At 40.9% G+C, this 21,888-nt stretch overlaps 1 protein-coding gene across 2 annotated transcripts; it reads left to right on the top strand.

Annotated features, from left to right (window-relative positions):
* The first annotated feature begins 620 nt into the window (after window positions 1-620).
* On the top strand, window positions 621-12,745 carry LOC130179501 (AP-1 complex subunit mu-1-like). 2 transcript variants are annotated; one of them, XM_056392522.1, is made up of 12 exons: window positions 621-823; window positions 1,699-1,855; window positions 1,978-2,045; window positions 2,176-2,306; window positions 3,005-3,152; window positions 3,396-3,522; window positions 3,841-3,983; window positions 5,516-5,587; window positions 5,878-6,036; window positions 6,337-6,462; window positions 11,404-11,479; window positions 11,898-12,745. In XM_056392522.1, exons 1-12 carry the CDS (start codon window positions 782-784, stop codon window positions 11,918-11,920), a joined length of 1,272 nt encoding a protein of 423 aa, XP_056248497.1. In that variant the 5' UTR covers window positions 621-781; the 3' UTR covers window positions 11,921-12,745. The 2 variants fall into 2 exon arrangements, with proteins under 2 accessions (XP_056248497.1, XP_056248498.1); XM_056392523.1 differs by lacking the exon at window positions 621-823 and having other exon boundaries at window positions 1,792-1,855; window positions 1,978-2,047; window positions 2,177-2,306.
* Window positions 12,746-21,888: the final 9,143 nt, after the last annotated feature.

Consider the following 21,888-nt stretch of genomic DNA (forward strand, 5'->3'; position numbering starts at 1 on the left):
CTCCTCCAGTAGAGGAAGCTACAGGACAGGAACAAAGGTCAACACAACATAGAAACCACGACAACATTTAAGACTGTTTGGAATACTAGAGAAATGCAAAGATATCTAGTTCCCTTGGCCTATTTGTATCTTTTGATGAGATTTCATCTATCACCCAAATCCCTGACATCAACGTCATTTGTTATTTTTGGTCAGGAATGTAATTTAAAACTCCTCAGTAAGTATGCAAAGTGCTGCAGGGCCTGTGACTGTGAGTGCGGGGAAATACACACAAAGGATCATGACATAATGGATGGTAAAAGATGATACTCCAAAACACTTCATATTTGCATTTGATACTTTGTCTGAACACGACTTGGTGGCGTTGTGCACAAGTCTTTCATTTACTTGACAGTAAATTATTCAGGACTCTGACGTCGCTCAATTATGAATTATTTTGCTCTGAATAAACCTGTAATGTGGTTACTGTATCTCCTCTCAAGCTCCTCTCTTATTGACACACCCAATATCGTGAAAATATCAACCACACGTACCACAACCAGTTACAAAGACATTTCTCCTCCGTGCATTTATGTGTCGCCTGTAGTGGTTCCTCCTGCTCCATAGGGGGCGCTCGTTAGAGAGCTGGTCGGTGTAACGAAAAGGGAAGGGTCGCTTTCCTCTTTCCAGTATTATGAATGAAAGTCTGTTCTTTAAAATCTGCCAAGAAGTACTTATTATCAAACATTATCAATAACTTGTTGAAAACGAGCTGAACTAAGCTCGTATAAATTAGTTCAAGATGTCTGCAAGTGCTGTGTATGTCTTGGATTTAAAAGGAAAGGTAAGATAACGGCACAGACTGCTAGCTGTGCTAAGCTAACGTTAGCCTAGCGCACACATTCTTCATTGACAGATTATGATGTGGCTTAATCCTCGGCAGGACAGCCAACGTATCGGAATGGTTTGATATGCTGTGTTAAGGTTTAGTCTTGTAACCTAAGCAAGTAGGTTGCACCTAAACAAGGAGGTCGCTTTGATATGATGGATAAAACTGAAAAAAATATCAGGCCGCTGGCTCACAGACAGGTGATGTCAGCTGTCAGCTGCAGGGAGTGTACAGATGTTACCAAAACTCTATTCAAAATTCACAAGTTTCACGTATTTTTGGTTAAATGCAAGGCTTTACATACAGGGTTTTGTATGCCTTTAACCCAGTTGCTAGCGTCTCCTGGTAAATTCGGGGGGAAAATATTAATGATCGAGATGCATTAACTTCAGGAGGCATCTAGTTTTCCATTTGTTTGTAGCTGACGCCCAAAATTTTGGTTTAGTGGAGACTGCGGAAGACTATTTTTGTGACACAGAAGTCCTTGATATATTCCAAACAAAATAATGGAGGACTGTGCCTGTCTTCAGAGTAGAAATTACTTTGTACACAAAATATCAGGGTGAAGCTTAGGTCATGATGTATGGTTAAAGTAAAAATAAAAATAAATAAAAAATCATAAAGGTGTAAATGAACACATATATTAAACTACAATTGATTTGTATTGATAACGTTACTCCCTACAGTTCAACCTGCTATAACATTTTAATAACTATTTCATTACAATACACCAATGATAGTCCTCAGGTTTTCAGCCTTATTACAGCTGTTGGCTAACATGCAAAATCATTTATATTGCAAGCCGCACTAATACCATTTGTTCCGTTCAGGTCCTGGTGTGCCGAAATTACCGGGGAGATGTGGACATGTCAGAGATTGAGCACTTCATGACCCTTCTGATGGACAAAGAGGAGGAGGGGACGCTCTCTCCGATCCTGGCCCATGGAGGAGTCCGTTTCATGTGGATCAAACACAATAACCTCTACTGTATCCTCCTTATGACTGCATGGTATTTGTACCCAAGAAACTTCTCAACACCTTGTATTGTATCTTTTGTGCTTGTTTTGACTTTGAACCCTTGTAGCACTTCTTAACACACATCACATCAGTGGTTGCAACATCCAAGAAAAATGCTAGCGTCTCGCTGGTCTTCTCCTTCTTATACAAAATTGTTCAGGTATGATCAAATTCTTTACCTGCCTTGGTCTATAGCAGTTTTAGTTAATAAACAACACCAACAAAGCTACATACTGTGTACTGACACCTATGGACAAACAGATTTATAAATCAACGTTCATCTTCTTCAGGTTTTTTCAGAGTATTTCAAAGAACTGGAGGAAGAGAGCATCAGAGATAACTTTGTCATCATTTATGAGCTGATGGATGAGCTGATGGACTTTGGCTATCCTCAGACGACTGACAGCAAGATTCTGCAAGAGTGAGTATCCACTTAGCCAAAGTCGCACTGAAATGAACTATATGCACATTCATTAAAGTTGCAACTAATGAACACTACCAATAGTGATTAACCTTTGGATTTTGATTATTCTTTAGTCTATAAAATGTCCAAAAAACATTACAAATGCTCATCAGTCCTTCCCAGAGTCCAAACTGATGTCTGAAGAGCAATCAAAAAACCCAAATTAATTTAGTTAAGAATAATAAGAAACAAATGAAAAGATGCAAATCGTCCGGTCTTGGTCTTTTTAACCTTAAATCAATTCAGGAAATTATCAAAATTGTCACTGTTAATTTATCTATTAAGCGCTAATATTAATGTTGACATTTCATCATGTTTTTCACCAACCAGTGTTGCATAATTTTTGACAGGTGTAAAAATGTTATACCTTGACAGTAGCAGTTAATCTCAGTCTGCAGTTTGCCTTGTGGTATCAACCGGGCATTTCAATATATCTGAAAGTCAAAAAGAGCTCACTGTCCTGTCCTGATTGACGCAGTAAGCAAACTCTGGACTTCCCCCAGTAGTCTCTGACCATAGTGATAAGTCAGACCATCCTCCCTTATAACCATGACAAGCTCTGTTCTCCTTTGATGCTTTCTGGGAACTCACCACCGCAGACAGTTGATTTCCTCTTTCCTCAGTTTTGCCTCAGTGTTTACATTTTTGTCTCCCAGATACATAACCCAGGAGGGGCACAAGCTAGACACTGGCGCCCCGCGACCCCCCGCCACAGTAACCAACGCTGTCTCCTGGAGGTCAGAGGGCATCAAGTACAGGAAGAATGAGGTCTTCCTGGACGTCATTGAGTCAGTCAACCTCCTGGTAGGAACTGTGTTGCTAAAGGAATGCCCGTTACAGTGTTTGTAAACTTCCTCCCCAGTGCGTGTGTGTGCGTGTGTGTGTGCGTGTGTGTGTGCGTGCATCGCACTATACTGAGAGTGTCAGACTAGCTCTTTCTTGTTGTGTTTTCTGTGCTTTGAATCCTTTAAGTGGCTAAAACTTTTTCTGATGATTCTCTGACCCACTGACACTTTTAATCCCTCTATTTTTCCCTCTATTTTTCAGGTTAGTGCCAATGGTAATGTTTTACGTAGTGAGATCGTTGGCTCCATTAAGATGCGTGTCTTCCTCTCTGGAATGCCTGAGTTGCGGCTGGGCCTTAACGACAAGGTTCTGTTTGAAAACACTGGACGTGAGTTCCCTCTCATAACAGACTTTGGGCCGATTGTGCTTACAGATGTTTTGAGCTGGGTGAGGAGATGCATGATGCAATAAAATGTGATGATGTTAGATGACCCTTTCAAAGTAGGGAAGAGTGACAATCAGACGGTCCTCGATGTGTCGTCCTGTGTCACACGTCATGTTCATCTCTTACTTCATGCTGATCAGAAATCAAGTTATTTACAAATGCGGCCTAGGCCTGATTCATGTTCATGTGACGCTGGTACATTCTTCTTGCATTTTTTTCCTTTTAAAATGATCTCGTTTTTTTTTTTTTTTCTTTACGTAGGAGGGAAGAGTAAATCAGTAGAGCTGGAAGATGTCAAGTTCCACCAATGTGTCCGTCTGTCTCGCTTTGAGAACGACCGCACCATCTCCTTCATCCCTCCCGATGGAGAGTTTGAGCTCATGTCCTACCGCCTCAACACTCATGTGAGTACTGTGCGTTAAAACCACCTCACCCTCCTCACGGACTGCAGCGCAATAAATGGTGTGGTAGTTAAAGAGACAGACGCCAAACCAGATAAGGACTGAAGTTATACTTTCGCTTATTCTCAAACGTTGTCCGTACAGGCCACTGAAACAGTCAGAAAAATCAGGAAATACAGACAGGTACTTTAGTTGGAATGAAAATGGGGTACAGGGCACATTTCCCCAGTCAAGCTTATAGCATGGGAACCTTGTTCACTACAGAAGACTGCACCTCGGTCTGAACTGAATCCCAAAGCTCCACCTGATTGTGAAAAAAGGGTAAAGCAGTTAAACAATTTTGAAAAATACTGCTGCAAAATCAAGAGTCAGCTGTTGCCAAAACAACTCTTCTGAACATACTGTTCATCAGCAACAGTCAGGAGCCTTAACCGCTAACCATGTTTTAAATATCTGTGGTTAAAAGCAGGTGAATCATGTCCGTACACTACAGTACGTGGTCTATGATCATTACTCACGGCCCTGTGTTATTGCATGTTACTTGTAAAGCCACCCACCAGAAAAAGTCCTGGTACCCCTGACAGCCTCAGTCTCCCCCTGGTTTCTTGGCTGATATTCACAAACCTGTAAATCTTTGAGATATACCTTTTTTGATTGAGCAAAGATGGCTGCAACAACTTTTTTTGAATAGTCATAGACAGCATGCTAGTAAATATCTATCCACAAAACTCCTAGCCTGGAAAGAATTAAATAGATGGGATCTTGGCCAAACCAGATCTCGCTTCATCAACCAGACCGCAAGCGTTTCAAATAGCAAAAGCATAGTCCTGAAAGGAAATGGCAAAAATATACACTATATAACCAGTAATGTGATTGGCTATAGGCAAGAACTTGGGGTTGAAAGGGTTTAAAAAAGGCTCAAATTCTCAATAAATGTTTCACAATAGGGTTTTGCCAGTAAGCCTGCAGGAAGGGAAGTAGGACAGGGGAGCAGACGAAGACGATTTGCTACCCAACAACTTCCTAAATGACTGACCACATTAAAACATGTAGTGCTCAGACATATGCCACGGATAAAATTGATGTTTAGATAAAATAAAACATGTAGTTCTTTGTCAGCAGCTTGTCGGCATCAGTCTCAAAAACCTAGTATTGGTGGGCTTATATATTCTACATATGTGTTTTAGGTGGAAACATTAGGAAACATGTTGCATAATTACACTATGTGTCAAATGGCGCAATCCAAGCTTTTCCCTAGATTTCCTCTGCAACACTGAGTGCACACAACAGTTGTTCTAGACATTGACAATAAATGAATGTCGGACTATGTGTTGTTTTGTTAATAGCAGTGGAATCAAAGCAAACTTAGGTGTTATTCTTTAACTTTTAATGTTTAATGTTCTTGTTGTAGTAGTACCTGCTATCCACTAGGTGGTGACTGTGTCATATGTTGTTTAAATTGCCATGTTTGTTAAATGTCATAAAACCTGTTTTAAAGTAAATTTATGAGTAAAACACGCCTGTTTATGTCTTAGGTGAAGCCCCTGATCTGGATTGAATCTGTTATTGAGAAGCACTCCCACAGTCGGATTGAGTACATGATCAAGGTTTGTCACTTTTTCAGCTGTTACACTGGTTGCCATGTCATTTGTAGCAGCATTGTTGTGGTTTTACCTGGGTGCCATAGTTACTGTAAAAAACAAAAACTAAAGAAAAAGGACTACTAACAAATTCAAGGCCAAGCCTACTTTAATGGTATTCAGCAACAGTTTATATTATGTGTCTCGTGTGTCATGCATGATCAACCTTGATTATATAATACTTATTTTAAACAATCATTAACCCCTGTCTAGGCGGGACATGGTGCTAAACTTGACCTGCTTGTTTCTCGTCTCAGGCAAAGAGCCAGTTCAAAAGGCGTTCCACTGCCAACAACGTGGAGATCCACATTCCTGTGCCAACGGACGCTGACTCGCCCAAATTCAAGACCACAGTGGGCAGCGTGAAGTGGGTGCCTGAGAACAGCGAGATCGTTTGGTCAATCAAGTCCTTCCCTGTGAGCAGAAAGCATGACTCATGAGTATCATACAAATGGTTACAAATGACTTTATAATCCTAGGTTTGGTTTTTGGTTTGCCGTTTGCTTATTTTCTTCACCTGACTCAAAAATTCTGCACTTGTTATTTATTTAGTGGTAATAAAAACTTGGTTTTCCTCTCAGAAAGCTTGCAAAGCTGCTGCAGACCCACCAGCGATTTCTTGTATCATCATGTTGTCCCTTTAAACCCTAAAACACAATGGTTCGTTCCTGAGTTTGTGTTTTGCCTTTAAGAGTTTGTGCTGTGACTTGCCACAGGGTGGAAAGGAGTACTTGATGCGAGCCCACTTTGGTCTGCCGAGTGTAGAAGCTGAAGACAAGGAGGGGAAGCCACCAATCAGTGTCAAGTTTGAGATCCCATACTTCACCACCTCAGGCATCCAGGTACGTCCTGCACACACACACACACACACACACACACACACACATGGCCGCTGTTAAACAGTGTTTTGCAAGTAACTCCTAGAGTAAGTTGTTAAACCTATATGCATGGGTAGAGCTAAAATAATGGAGACATGAAAGAAATAAGCACTTAGTTTTAATTAAAAGAAAAAATACTTTACTAAATCTGTTTATAATTGGTCAAAATGTGTTTATCATTCCAGTGTAGTAAACCATCTGGCACAAGATTCAAACACATGTTGCAGTTTCTTTGCACCTGCTGTTTGATTATCATCCAGTGCACGTGCATGCATACTCCAAATATCTCGTGGTTCTGAGTTGTTTCCTTGTCATCGCGGATTTAGAATTTATGGCACATAGCAGGGTATCTCACATGTCCTCTCTCCCCAGAGCAGGAATTCAAACAATTCATGTTAGACCCCTGTGTTGGCCAGAGGGGGCAGTAAGGCAGCACTCTGAGACTGGGACTCAGTTTGTTGTGGAGAGAAAATTTCTACTGTTGAACGAACCAGAAAGCAACTGCTCATCAACCTGAACTTGGCCTTTTGCCTTTGAGTTAAATACAGTGATAGAAAATGTCATTCTTAGTTACAGGTAACTAGATTCATTGGACTTTGATTGTGATTCCCATGAAACTGAGAGAGACGCTAATGTTTTTCCTTCATGTTTGAATGAAAACTCTTGCTGACCACAGACTTACACAGATGTGCAGCACATACTGTATAATCACAGTTGTCCTGTGATTATATGTGTAGCACCACAGTAACACAAAATTAAGTTTTCCCATGTCTCGATGTGAGGGAACAATGGCAACTTGACAAACTCCATTTGAAAATATCATATTATTGCCCTGAAGGAAAGAAAGTATTTTCTACATCAGTTTTATATTAGCCAGATGTCATTTGAGATTGTGCTTTATTATCTGAAGCAGGAGCTCAACCAGAAGTTGGGAAATACCAGTGCATTCATTTAGAAACTGGATTTCTAGGAACATGGCACCAGATATCAATGTTGCTGCAGTAAATAAAGAAGAAGGCTGTAGATTTTACGCATATTCCTCACACGTTTTTTACTTTGGAAGCATTTCTCATTTTCAGCTGTCACATCTATGGTCATCCTCTTCACCAAAAGTTCCATCAAGAGTTTTGATATTGTTATTGCAAAAATTCAGTTCCTGATATGTCTTGTATTTCACACACAGTCACCGGAAAATGTGCTAAACAACCAACAACATCTAGATAATTAATTCCCAAAACCAAAAAATCAGGATGGATGAAAAAATAATTTCACCGATGTACTGATAGACAATTAGTCGTGTTGTTTGATAAAGCAAATTAGAGGAAGTGAAGGTCCAATCTCTGGAGCAGCCAAGCCTGGTCACTGTACAAGTCCTCAAATGTATGAACTTCCTTTAACAGCAACCAGTGTATTGTTGATAATAAGATCGTAATAATGATCAATGTACAGTTAATCCTTGGTAGCTGACAGAGGCCTGACTCTCTTGCTCACTCACTCTTATTTACTTCTTAACTTTTGATACTGCTTTGTGTATGACACTCATTTAAAGAGCTAAGAGGTCATATTTTCCAGCTTCTGCACATTTCCTGCGAGAGTCAATAAAACATTATTAAGTTGTATGGACATTATGCAGCCCACTCGGAAACAAGGCACTCAAACCCAGTTTAATTGAAATATATGATACTTGTAATTCGGGTGGTTATGGCAGTGTAAGAATGCTTGCCATTTTCCAAGGTAATTTGGCAGCTGAAAGAAATAATCTCATTTTCGTTCCTTCCTTTCAAATCTTCGCCAATCCATAAACGAACAGATGCTCAAAAAAAAAAGTGTATTAAGTCATAGTGCAGCGACAAAGACAGGTGTGGGGTCACTATGCATGTCCATGGGATAGAATCTTGTACAATATTAAATACTAGCAACCTTTATCAAAATTTGAATTTGAAATAAAATGGCTTTTGAAATCCAAACCTATTTTTTTATTAACCGACCACACATTTTTTATAAGCCACAACCAGACCAGTCCATTAATGATAGAGGAAAAATACACTTTCAACAATCTGCATACATTTTTAAATCTTTTTTTTTTTTTTATTGACTACAACCATGTGTAAAACTCAACGAAACATTTCAGGTATTTACAACATTTTAAGTCTCATAATAATATCCAGTGGAATCCTTCGATCTGGACATACCATTCAGGCAAAAGAGTCTCCGTCCCCAGTGAGATAGATGGTCAGTGTCTACAGGGTTAAGCCCCTAAACTTGATTTGTAGTTTCTGATCCTTGAAAAAATTAAGTTATAGCCTAGTTTGAGAAGTGAAGAGACATATTATAATATATAATAATAAAATCTTTCACTGGAATGTCTTGCAGTGTTCATGGAGATTTAACTGCAGCAGTTGCGGGCCTTCACAGCACGACTGTCAGTCAAATAACAAAGTGCTCCTCTTCACTGACCAAAAACTCAAAACAACTTTTCTCAGCAGTCACACTGCGGTGCACCCAGCTTCGCAGAGGCAACCTATTAAGAGCCATATTCCCATCGAACTCCCGTGTCGAGCCTGTAACCTTTCCCTTATTACAGGCTAACAGCAGGCTCGGTCTCAGACTCTAATGCAGCCAATAACACCACTCTCTACGTGTGAGGAGAGGCTGTGAAGTTTAATTAGACGCATGTAAATATCAAAGCTTGAGAAAGTTCCTCTTAACTCCACCACTAAGTGTAGGGGAGCACACATGTGAAGTGTGTATGATGCAAGTAACTGCACCTTATAAATTTAACTAGAAATGGAGTAAGCCCACACTTTGGCCAAGTGGCAATAAGAGCAGAGCTGCAGTTACATTTTCAAATCTCCCTTCTTTAGGTGATGTTGAGAGAACCCAAACAAGTTGGCAGATGCTTTTTGGGCCATAGCTTCTACGAAAAGCCTGATAATTCCAGACCACACATGTAGTCTGTACTTACCAAGCGAGATACAACAAACATCCTCCTCTCCCCTTCTCATCTTACAAGCCATAATGATATTTTGCGGAGGATGGCTTTTGGTGCCATTTTGCTGACTATGTACCCACGGTCAGGGCGACTACATGTTTGGCTCCTGGGTTCAGGGAGAAGTGCTGCGCCGGCAGACCCGGTGATCCCGCGTCTATGTGTTTGTCGTCATGTGTCTGGTGGCCACGGCGCTCTCTCTGACCTCACTGTGTAGTGGAAGGTAATAACAAGGCGGCCAGTACCAAGGCCTTACCAAAGGCCCGCCGCCACTCGACCCACAAATTCCTGCCCTGTCTGTCCTGCTTTCAGCTGGGAACCAGCTCGGTGGAGACACGGCACGGCAACATCTCCCAGAGAGAGAGAGGGAGAGAGAGGGGTCGTGTCGGCAATAAAATGGCTGCGCTCTCATCCCATCGCTGCTCAAACTGAGAGCACATATCTGCCTTTTTTTTTTTTTTTAATGTTGCTTGTGTGAAAGTTATTACTGCAGAAGAAAACAGACATGAAAGCTATTTCTGTAAATATTTGTGACAGATACTTATTGCGACAAGGTGAATTGACACACTGCGGAGAAGTTCGCAGTGTGTCAATTGTCGTTGAATTGTGATAGAAATTTCTATTCAAATAACTGGGTTATATTTCATTATTTATAAATACTATAAATCTAATAGCATATAAGTTTCTTGAACAGTAGGGTTAGGGTTAGGGTTAGTTTTGTCCACCCGTCTGGGAAAAACAGTGTGAAGTCATTATCAGGATCAGAGGGTATTTTTACATTTTCTTCTCGAAATTCAGCTCTGTGGTAACAGGTCTGGTGAAATATCAGTTAATGGCTTGTGAAAGTTGTGTCTTGATTGTGCTGATGTGCATATTTCTTCTTTTTTTTTTTTTTTTGAAAAATACAGTTATGTAAATTATCTTGTGTGTCCCTTGAAAGCTGTTCTGTCGCCGCTTCCCTCTTCTCACTGTGACTCATACTACTGCTTCCTCATCAACACCACTACTCTTACTACTCACCACAAGTTTAAAGGACAATTCTACTGAATATCTGTCTTTCGAGTATTACGTACTTCACACCTGCTAGCTTGCAAGGTGGCTTTGAAAAGTTGTTGGTTCCCCTGTTGTAGTCAACAGCGACTGCAGTCAGCTTCGATTACAGTTGAAGCAAATGACTATCCCACGATGCTTTTAATAACCTATTATAGCACATAATGCACTCACTTTTCCAGTAAATCAGGTTGCAGAGCTATGAGCAAGTGATCACATAAACAGAAGTAGTGTAGTTAGCAATGATCAGATACAATTGCTATACCTCAATTCTGTACTTATTTGTATTGTATTGTTTCGTAAGTCTTTTTGGCACAGTCTCACCTCCATATGCAATTTATTTTTTGCGACACATAGTGTCACTTCAGTTCCCTTGTGCATTGCGTGCGCTTTTTTAAGTGTACACACTGATAAAGTTCAGTATAAGTAGTTAATTTGCCACTTTTCTAGTATGAAGCCACTACATATTCAAATTCTGCTAAGAAAATGCATCTAGTATAAAGTTTATACACAGCTGGCTGGTGTGTGGAGTTTGCTTGGTGTCCTCTGTTTGGGTTTCCACAGTCCAGAGAAAATTTAAAGCCCTAACCTTCACGAGGTTAGGTGAATCGTTGGCTCCAAATTTCCCATATGTGCGAAAGTGCCTGTGTACTGCAACCCTGCAACCCTCCTAAACCTATAGATGACGAATGTTTAGGATAAGGTAATTTTACCATCTAAAAAGCTACTTGCTGTCAGCCAGTGACTTATAACATGTTGTGTTGCTTTTTGCATCACAAACTAGCAACTTACGCCGTCTGCCTTAGTGCAGCTTCTCTACTATCAGTCATGTTCATATCAGTTTTGTGGCTTTGTTTTCTCGACAGGTGCGTTACCTGAAGATCATTGAGAAGAGTGGATACCAGGCCTTGCCGTGGGTGCGCTACATCACCCAAAATGGAGGTGGGTTAAGAGTTCACTGGTACTTGTGCAGAGTGCCCATATGTGCAGGTATTAGGCAACAGTTGGGCAATGCAGTGCAATGTGGTGGGAACTAACCTTGTACTGATGCAGTTCTATGAAAAAGGGGATACACTGTAGAACATGAGGCAATGTGGCAACGTCCTGCGAAATGTGAGAAAGTGAACTTAATTTTTTTGTTTTTCTTGCCAAGCTTCCCTGATCTTCGTACTCAGATTACCAAGGTTGCACATGTTGGTCTTTTTGCTAATGTTGCCACTAATTGCCAAACATCCTCATCTCATTTCCTTTGTATTCCATTCATTCTGGGTGGAAAGCATCAGCTGCCTCCACTTGATTTCTCTGTTCATTCCCTCTTTTCTTTGTCCATTTGATTAAGTCCTGTCCATTTCCTCCTCAGATTACCAGCTCCGGACCCAGTAGGCAGCGCTTCAGCCAGCAGTAGGCAGGTGGAAATCAGAGGGGGCGGAGTCGAGCCGCTAATGTGCTATCAATGGCAGGTGTCAGTCATGAGACCAGAGGACTGTCAGTATCTTCTTTTGTTTTGTTTTTCGTTTTTTTTTTTTGTTTTTTTTGTATTTGTTGAAGTTATATTCATTTCTGATCAATGCAAATAGAGCCTTTGGTTAGGCAAGGGTTAAAAAATAAAAGTAATTATGTTTTACTACTGTGTGGCTCCTAATGTGAGCAAGGCCAAGGAAAGCAGGAGTAATGTTTACATCCAACCGATACGATGCAGAGTTGTACAGAGTCTATCACAGAGGGTCAAATGGCTTGAAAAGCAGATGTTACAATTCTCATTTAAAGTTACTGTAATCGCCTCCACACAGGTCAATAACACACTCACCGGTCAGTCTGAGTCTGATATTTTTTATATGAAGCTGCTTTGTTCTGCCACAATTCATATTCGTTGATTATCTGTATATATTTGTTACATGTTAATGAACTTCAATTCAGTGTTATTAGTTTGATAACTGTAAATTTAAAAGTGAAACTCTTTCATTTTGTATTATCACCTCCATGTGATGCCATTGAAACATGCCAGAACAATGCCTTTCTGCTTGGCTGTTGTGCTTTTTATTCATCACTTTGTCCCCCTTGACATTCAGCTTTGCAGAAAAACATTAAACGCAGTGAGTTTAAGTTGCACGGTAAAGCCCTTTTTTTCCAGCCCGACACCTGTTTCCCTTTTCCCCTGTCTGTAGCCACACTATTTTAAATCATTAAATGTCTATTTAGAGAAAACTGTTCCATGGTCTGCTCGCGTCATTTCTTATGTGATGTCACTGCAGTCACCAAGGTGAGCTGTTACAGTGTCATCTGCAGGCACCTGTCCGACAGACCGGCGAGGAATGCTGAATGGAGTGGAAAGCTCTGGAGAGACACACAGAGGAGGGGGGGTTTCCTGTATCAGGCCTGTGGTTGTAGCTAACCCTGGACGGTTCTTTCCATCCCATCCTGGAGGTATTTTCAAACAGTGCAACTCTTAATACCCAGGGCCCGTGATATCATAGGCAACTGAAAGCCAGCACTCCGTAAACATGCAGGAGAGCTAGGAAGGATGTGACTCAAACTGTGGTCAGCGGTCACAGACATGCTAGAGAGCAACGTAGGATGGACTAACACAGACTAGCTATTGTTCATGCCAAGCCAGACTGCAGTGGTCCCGCATGAGGTCATGCCTTAAGTTTGTCTTGTAAGGGGACTGTGATACTCTTAATTCGTGTGAGTCAGCCTAAGCAGGTGCTGAAGGTTGTGACTCCCTGTCACCGTGACCTGAAATGCCAGATTTGTACTTATTACTTGTCACATGTTGTACTGGATTCTATAGTATTGTTTTCGTAAGCAAATTTTTTTGTCGTAACACCTACACAGCAGGTGTGCCCAGTCTGGGAACATAATATGATTCACTATCTACAGAGAGAATGCCAGCTTTTGTCAATCATGGTAGTCATTAAGATCAAGTTCAGTGTTAACCAGCCTGTATCCTGATCTATAGATAATGTCTGTTTTAGGATATTATTGAGATTTCTTGCGAACATTCTCTCTGGCGCTTGTGTTATGCGTGCAGTTGTGCGTGTGAATATGCGTCCTATCCAGCAGTGATCTGAATGACAGGTATGACAGTAGTAATAACATCTAATCACACAAGATTGCTTTTATCTCATTTACATGGGCCTCTTTAACTGTCTGGGGTTACCGCTCTGGTTCTGGATTTTTTACAAGCTTGTCTCTTCATACTTATTACAACTGTTGCTAAAAACTTAATTTAAGCATCTCTAACTCCAAGTCATAAACTTCCCGCGGCACAGCCGTTGGTAGAACACACTTACTGGTCAACGTGTGCTCCCCCTCGCTGGGGAACAGTCTCTGTGATACTTGGCAGAGCATGTGAATATAGTATTTGGCACATGATGAGAAGGTTGCATTCATGAAGCAAATTCAACCTCTGAAGAGTCAGAAGGGAGATCTGACATATACCTCATGTTGCAGGACGGCTTACAGAAGGCTTGGATACAGCAAACCAAGAGTATCCTCTCTTATGTTCACAAATATTTAACACAAACATATACGCTCTTATCTGAGATTAACCGCAAGGTTGTCATAACATTTTCCCAAATACACAAGCTCCTCATTTATGTTCAAAATGTATCATTTCAAAGAATACGTATCAATTATCGGCTACAGAGTCTCACATGCATAAGAAAAGTTTTTCCCCTTGCCTTTTTTTTTTTTTTTTTTTTTTTTTTGGTCCACAAGTCTGGGCCGATCCTGTGTCAGCAGCTGACGCAGTGATATGGGGATCTTGTGCTTTGCACAGATAATATCAGCAGCCTTACAGCTTTCAAACAATGTTTAATTTGTCAAAGTTGAGTGAAGATCGAGATACAGACCAAAACACACGTGAAGTAGTGCTACCAAGGCCATAGTGATGCCCCGGTGGGACAGTGTATCTTAAAAGGTCAAAAGAATAGTCACACGCTTATCTCGATCACGTATCACTTTCTTAAAACTAATATCTCATTTTGTGGCATTTAAAATGACATGTTTGAATTTATAATTCATACTTTGGATAATGTTATGAATTATGATTATACTGTAATTATTGTTGTCTCTGTAAAAACAATCACAGCAACTTCAAGGACACAAATGTAACTGTGATTTCTGCATGAGCTGCTGGGTTACATTACGGCATCATTTTAGCTTTGACATGGTGTGCAACAAAATAAATGAACTTTCTCATGCCTGCAGCATAACTAGGCTAATAGGTGAATAGAACAGGAGCTTCACCTTTCCCCTCTGTTGACTATTTGGTCGCCATGCCAACGCTACACTGTTGTCACTAATTTTATAGCAGACAATGTGCAGTAGTTATTCGCAATGGAAAATAACTATATGGTACATTTACTGTGTGATGAAGCAACAGGTAGGGTTCAGACAGCGTGGCAGTGTCGACTTCAAACTCAGGTGCGCCACGAGGAACTCCGTGTTTATCCACATACGAAACCCCACTGCCTAGCAACCAGGGGAATCCTCTCGTGTCGCATCAGGACTCTGATCTCTGCGTGACGTCAACACAGGTCGTTCCCCACTCAGGCATGCACAGTGCCCCTGTAATCATCTGTGTGAAGTCTGTCACCCTCAGTTGTGAAATACAAACAGTTGATGAGTCACTTTGAGACAGTAACTGGAGAAAAGGTATTTTACTATAGGTAAAGCCGCAGAATTAGACGGATTTCCTCCCACAGAAACAACTGAAATAGTTGCTACACTGCTTGAAAAACACCAGGAGCTCAGTGTGTGGTCTGGGCTGGCTTTACAGCAGGGTATTCCTCAAGTGGAGGGAAATTTCCATCCTCCTGTGTAGACGTAGAACAATATTGGTTTAAGGAGCATATAGCTGAGTGTTCAACCGTACTGGCCTTGAGATGCTGTTGTAATCTCTCAATGTCTCGAGCCCACACATCGCTGACAGTACGAGTGCAGTACGTGACAGTAGGTCATACTGCCTCAACAGAGCCTTCACATTGAGTCAGCTTCTCGTAGTATCACTTGGTCAAAGTGCACTTCAGGGTAAACATTTAGTGAAGTTGCTATGTTTATTTCCCATTAAAAGATCTCATATAACAAGTGTTTTGCTTTGTCTTTGCCTTGGAAACTAACTCATCAGCAGAGGAGTTCAAAGTCTGAAAGATCAGCAAGTACAGTGGAGCACGTACAGCCCTATTAATTTCATAATGCACAGAACATATTATTAAGGATTACTAGAGCAGTGGGTCGCAACATGTGGGTTGCCCCCCCAAGAGAATGGGTGGTCCCCAGATGTATCAGGGGATATATCTGGGGACCACCTTAGAGAGGATGGTCCCTAGATATATAGAGGTGTGTGTGTGTGTGTGTGTGTGTGTGTGTGCGCATCAGATGATTAAAGGAAAGAGAAAAAAAAAACTGTTACAGAAAATAGTTTATTTTTCCTACTTTTTGTGAAGTGCTGGTAACTTTTCACTCCTCAGGCCCCTCTAAGAAAACTGAGTCTACAGCCACACAAGCTGCTCTGTATCTCTGCACAGCAGTGCTCTGAGCTAAATGCTAAGGTCTGTATGCTAACATTCCCACAACGACAACGACAGGCTGAGGTTTAGCACGTATAATGTTTATTTATTTTACATTAATTACGAGTAGCTGAGTCAGAAAAAAAATGTCCACGTCAGTCTCCAGGTCTGTAATTCCAAGAGGGAGATTCTGACGGGCCGAAAAGAACGACTGGAACTGTCAACAAACCAGTTACACCAAAATAAAATCCAGTCATTTCAGCTAATTTAAAGGGGGCCTGTACTTTGTCTGTTCATGTTTCACTAGTTAACAAAACGCTCCAAATAAGAAACACAGCACAAGTAGCTAATTTAGGCTGTTTAAATGGTTTGACTGCGAGGCTGCCAGTGAGGGTAACCATCTTGGAATAACGCATGAACACTCCCAAGTCTTCTTATTCTGTCATTTATTTTAGTTTAGGGTGTTTGCACGCCATCATTTGCTAATTGGCAGATGTCGGGGATGTTCAGTATTTGGTCTTTAACCAAAGTATTGGACAAATTATAAATGTGACTTCATGATAGCACTAAAAGAAAATTGGTGGATTACCAAAAACAGTAGGATTCATCCTTTGGGGGCCATGAATGTCTTTACAAATTTTCATGGCATGTAATAATTGTTGAGATATTTCAGTCTGGACCAAAGTAGTTGTGGTGGGCCGACTGAGTGACAGACCACCTTCGCCTCGCGTTGTTAAAAATGCTTCAAACAAGACAAATCCAGGAAGTTAAATGATTTTCAGCTGCTCACACCTCATGTCCACTCTGAGGTCATTACATCTGATGAGCGGTCACAAGTAAACGTTGATTCATTTAAAGGTGTCACGAGCCAAAAAGTGTAGGAATCACTGTGCTAAAGACCCTGTCACATAAATACTTCATCCTGTCTGGCTTTCCTACTCGGTGGGAAAATCTTTTATCAGACACATCTCCAACTATTTCAAGAGTCACTCATAGATATGTTTAGAAACAAAGACTGTAACCTCAGACAGAACCCATATACAGTATGTTATACAGAAGCAGTTTACTGACAATAACAGGAAGTCTGTCTTCATTTTTTTTCTCAGCCTAACTCTCAGAGTTGTGCTGCTTATATTCCTGGAAAACTACCGCGGGTACTGACATGGTATCCACAAAAAACAAAAACCACTCATGGTCAGCGGAGTTGTGTTTGTTTTATCAGTTAGTAAATGTCTCCTGCAGTTTACTCTTATCCAACCTGAAAATAAAAACAAGAGGTACGGCTTTGTAAATGTTCCCCCCGGTAGTTCTTTAGCTCTCTGTATTTAAACATGTGTTTTTCCTCTATGCTGAAGAGTTGCACTGCAACAACCTGCCTCGCACTGCCGAGGGATTATGGGAAAATTAGATATATACACTGTATAACCTGAGGCAGAATCTACAGGGCAGTTTGAATAATGTTTTTCTTTCACAAGTGTCAGTGATGGCACTGGTCTTGAAAAGTAAACAACCCCCCCCCCTAAAACAAACATAGATGTGTCCAGCTTGTATGAGAAGGAAGTTGAAGATGTCTTCCTTTATCAAGTACATAAAAAGAGAAGAAACACACTGTGTGTTCACGGAGCATTGGACATAATTTATTTTATTACAAGGACGGAAGTCTTTCCCTTTTTTCTGCCACTGAACAAAACCGTCAAAATAAATGTTGCTTGAGGCAGCTTGGTAACTGAGAAGTCTTTTCTTGTAGCACAATGGAGAGTAAAATCCTAGTCTGTCCTCTTTGAGAAAGCACAGGACACCTGGCTGTTAGATGAAAGTTCAAAGGCCTGTAGGAGCTTTCAGTAACCTTCTGTTCTTGTTTTATATTCGGGTAAAGACGGACAAGTGCACTGGGAGCACAAAGACACCTTGCACTCTGGGTAATGACAATTACAGATCTTCAGCAGTGCCACAGTGGACAAACCTCTGCTTGCCATCCGTCAAATTACTATTTTAACCAGCTACAAGTCTACCAAATCTACATCTGGATGTTATCTGGACAGTAACAGCTGTAATAAACACTGACGCGTTCATCAGAAACCCCCTAATTCACTTTGATTGTCCACCAGAGCGCCTTTTGGTTTCGCTCCCTGCTACTGAAAACATTTGTGTTTTCCTTTCTCTCGCTCCCCTGGACACTTGATAGGCCTTGGACGGCGTCTGACATACTTTCTGCTGTCTTAATGCCGGCCAGTTGCACCAAATGATATTTTAGCACAAGTGCATGGCAACAGCAAAACAAAGAGGCACAAGATGAATTCTTTGGCCGACCACTTTTTGAATTACTGATCATGTAAAAACCCGCTGTGGCTCCCAGATTGCAAACATCAGTCCTTGGAGCCTGCATGCAAACCAGTCCTCTAAATAGGCTTGTCTATTTCTGTTGGGCTGCGGGGGGAAACATGTGTTTGACATCAGTGTCACTCGCTAGACGTCTTGCAGCGGGGCTTCATTGTCCCCTTACAGCAACTCCACTTAATGGTTGACAATGGCTGAATTCAAACAGTACTAGTAATTACAGTCAAATCAATGAGCTCACGTTTGAGGACGGCCCTGCCTACTGAGGTTAAACGGTTTCTGGATTAAACATTGTGTCTCATTTTGAATCTGCTCGGGCTGCTGTTTATACAAGCTCTATGAAAAGGGCTCTGGATAGACAGCAGCAAAGTAAACACGTGCATAAAGTACAGCGTGTCCCGCGCCACAACAAACTCTCCAAGACTATCAAGCCATGTACAACATGCTCAACATCAAAGGGCACAGTCATAAGCAACTTTAAATCACCAAATTACTCAGAAACCTGATGCGCAGTGACAGTTTGGGCGGACGAAAGTGAATGAGCAGCTCCGTCCTGCCATAACAACTACTGCTGAGAAGCTCATAATCAAAACACTCAGCAGGCAAAGTGCTCCAGCTGTGCTGCGGATGATCCAGTGGGAAAAAAATGCTTAGTGGCTCTCACAGGTGTGGAAATGTAACAGCTAATATGTGTGTGTCTCAGCCAATAAATAATATTAGCTCACACAGAACTTTGTCTTATGAAATGTTTTGAAATGAGACATTAACATTCAGTCCATGAAGGTGAAGTCAGTGAGATAGTTTTTTCCCCCAACACAAAAGGATTACATGAAGGAGACTTACATCAAAACCATTTCCTTCACAACTTTCAGACTGAGTTTACAGTTTCGTTTTTTATGTAATACTTCTAACCAAACCCTGTTCATATTTTTCTTTCTTTTAGTTACCTATATAAAACCGTAATGTCCTCTGTTATTTAAACTTGTACTTCATTGACTTCAAAAACAAAACCTTTTCACACAACATGCACATGGACATTTGTGGTGCTGCCTGTCACACAATCCTTTTTTGGCAACGGAGGAAAATGTTCACGCTATTCATGTCCACTGTACTGAATCCGCCTTTGTTGTTCATGAAATGATGTGAACCTGAACCAAGTGTCACTGTGAAGTGGGATGCTGCTGAAAAAGAGCAGGCCTACCTCACAACTCTCTGGATTAAATGTTCAAATAAAAACTCTGCTGTTCAAAAGGCGGGTGATGCTTGCGACCGGTATCCTCATGAACCCGAGCAGTTACTGTTTCCCAGCCCCAGAGAGACCTGGTGTATTTACCCAATCAGCTCGTGGAGAAGAGGAGGAATGAAAGGCCTGTGTGACACCAGTTCTCTCCCTCTATAATTTCCGTCCCCATTTTCCACCAAGACCACTCAATCTTACAGCCATATGGTGGTTTGCTGCCATAACCATTCACGACTGAGTAAAAATAAACCTTTGGGATGCATCCTCGGGACAGGGGTTTGAAGACGCACTCAGTACGACTCGTGCTCGACTGTGCTGGTTACGATAACCTACTGTGATTCATCCTATCTGCAGATGATTCCCCTCATATAATTTGCAACAGGGCTACGGTCAGGGTATACAATATCATTCAGTTAAAATTCAAGGGTGAGGCAAAAATAGAAACTCAACCACATCAAGAAGCTCAGACCAGAAATAGCTTGTTTGATGGGTATATATTTCAGTGGTACAATGATGGGGTCTCTCCAGAGAGCTTTATAACCTCCCCGTATTTATGATTTGGGGTAGGGTGGTTGCACACGTGGTTAGCTTACTCTGTGCTTCTGCATAAGACACAGAGAGTTTAAGAATCCAGCCATCCTTAGATCTTCTTAGATTGCAAAACTAACATCTCCTGATGTAAATTACACACGTCTGCACTCCCAAAATAAATGTACATGTTGAGAATGACGCTGTTAATCTCAGACGTAATTAATGAGATTAACTGAGGCCCTTTTCTTCAATCTTCCAGCAAACACAGCATGTCCTCATATCACGGTCTGATGTAGTAACTGTTGGCTATTAGGAGGTGTGGCTGCTGCCTCCCACGCTAAATGTGGTGTGAGGTGTGCAGACAGGAGACAACCTTCACCCACCTCAGAGCAATTACAGAGATTACTGTCTACCATCATTGTGACTGATTTATGGCCTTCGAGGAATTGTAACAGCATTTCCCAATGGAAAAAAACTCTTGGTACACATGTTGATTAATAGCTTTAATGTTTTTATGCAAACCATTTGAGATGTACAGGCAGGAAGTTCATGTACTTAAGCGCTTCAAACTCATGAGGACTTAGTATATAGGAATAAATCTTATTTTAAAATGAACAAAAACCTATTTTTGATATGAGACAGGGGCTTTTGAGTTAGGTTGGCAAATCCCACTGTAGGCCCTTAGCCACGCTTGTATGTGTTGGTCTGACAGTTGCTTGGCTGCTCAGTCCAGCGTTTAGGTGCAGGATATCAGAATTGGCCTAAAGAATTAACAATAACAATACTATTGCAATATCTAAAGAAAATTTGAATAATAATAATGTATCAGTCAAATTGATCTTTTACTCTGTTTATTGTGTGTTTTGTTTCTTTTGGCAGATGAATTAGACGCAATAAGTGTCGAGAGGTGGAGAGAGAGTCTGTAAAAGATCAGATACACTTAATCGATAGTGAAAAGGAAACCAGATGAACTTACAGACACAAGATCCACAAGTCGTAACATATGCCATATTAATATTATCATGTGTGTATTACTATCACACATTTCATATTTTAAATATCAGTTATCATCAATATCAGTATATCACAGCACCCCTAATGTCTGTATGCACTGCCATGAAACTTCTTTAAGTCCTATTGACTTTTCCTCTTGCATCACCATGAGATTCACACTTGTGGTTTTGTGTGAAATGTCTTTAAAAAAAAAAAACTATTAGATGGGTTGACATGAAATTTGGTGCATACATTCACGGCTCCTTCAGGATGAATTGTAAAAACTTTGGCAATCCCTTAAATTTCCATATCGTGCCATCAACAGGTCAAAATCTGCTAATTAGCAAATGTTAGCGTGCTAACGCTCTAAATGAAGATGGTGAATATGGTAAATACCTGCTAAACATCAGCATATCACTGTTAACATATTAGACTGCTAACGTTAGCATTTAGCTCAAAGCACCACTGCTCCTATTGACAGCCTCACAGTGCCACTAGCATGACTGTAAACTCGTTTCATTACAGTGAGGACATCTGGAATCCTTCATTTCAAAAACAAGAACATCGCTGCAACTGAATGTTTACTGTTTTCGCCTGACAAGCTCCCAGTAAAAAGAAGATGGTGGTAAAGAAAGGGGAGGCCACACTATCCGTATGTTTTGTTGTTGAAATGAATTTTTAATCTGTAAACGCATTGAAAGTGAGAAAGGAGACAGAAATCTAAAGATCTAAGAAAT

This window comes from Seriola aureovittata, chromosome 12, assembly GCF_021018895.1.
Source record: "Seriola aureovittata isolate HTS-2021-v1 ecotype China chromosome 12, ASM2101889v1, whole genome shotgun sequence".
NCBI lineage: Eukaryota > Metazoa > Chordata > Actinopteri > Carangiformes > Carangidae > Seriola > Seriola aureovittata.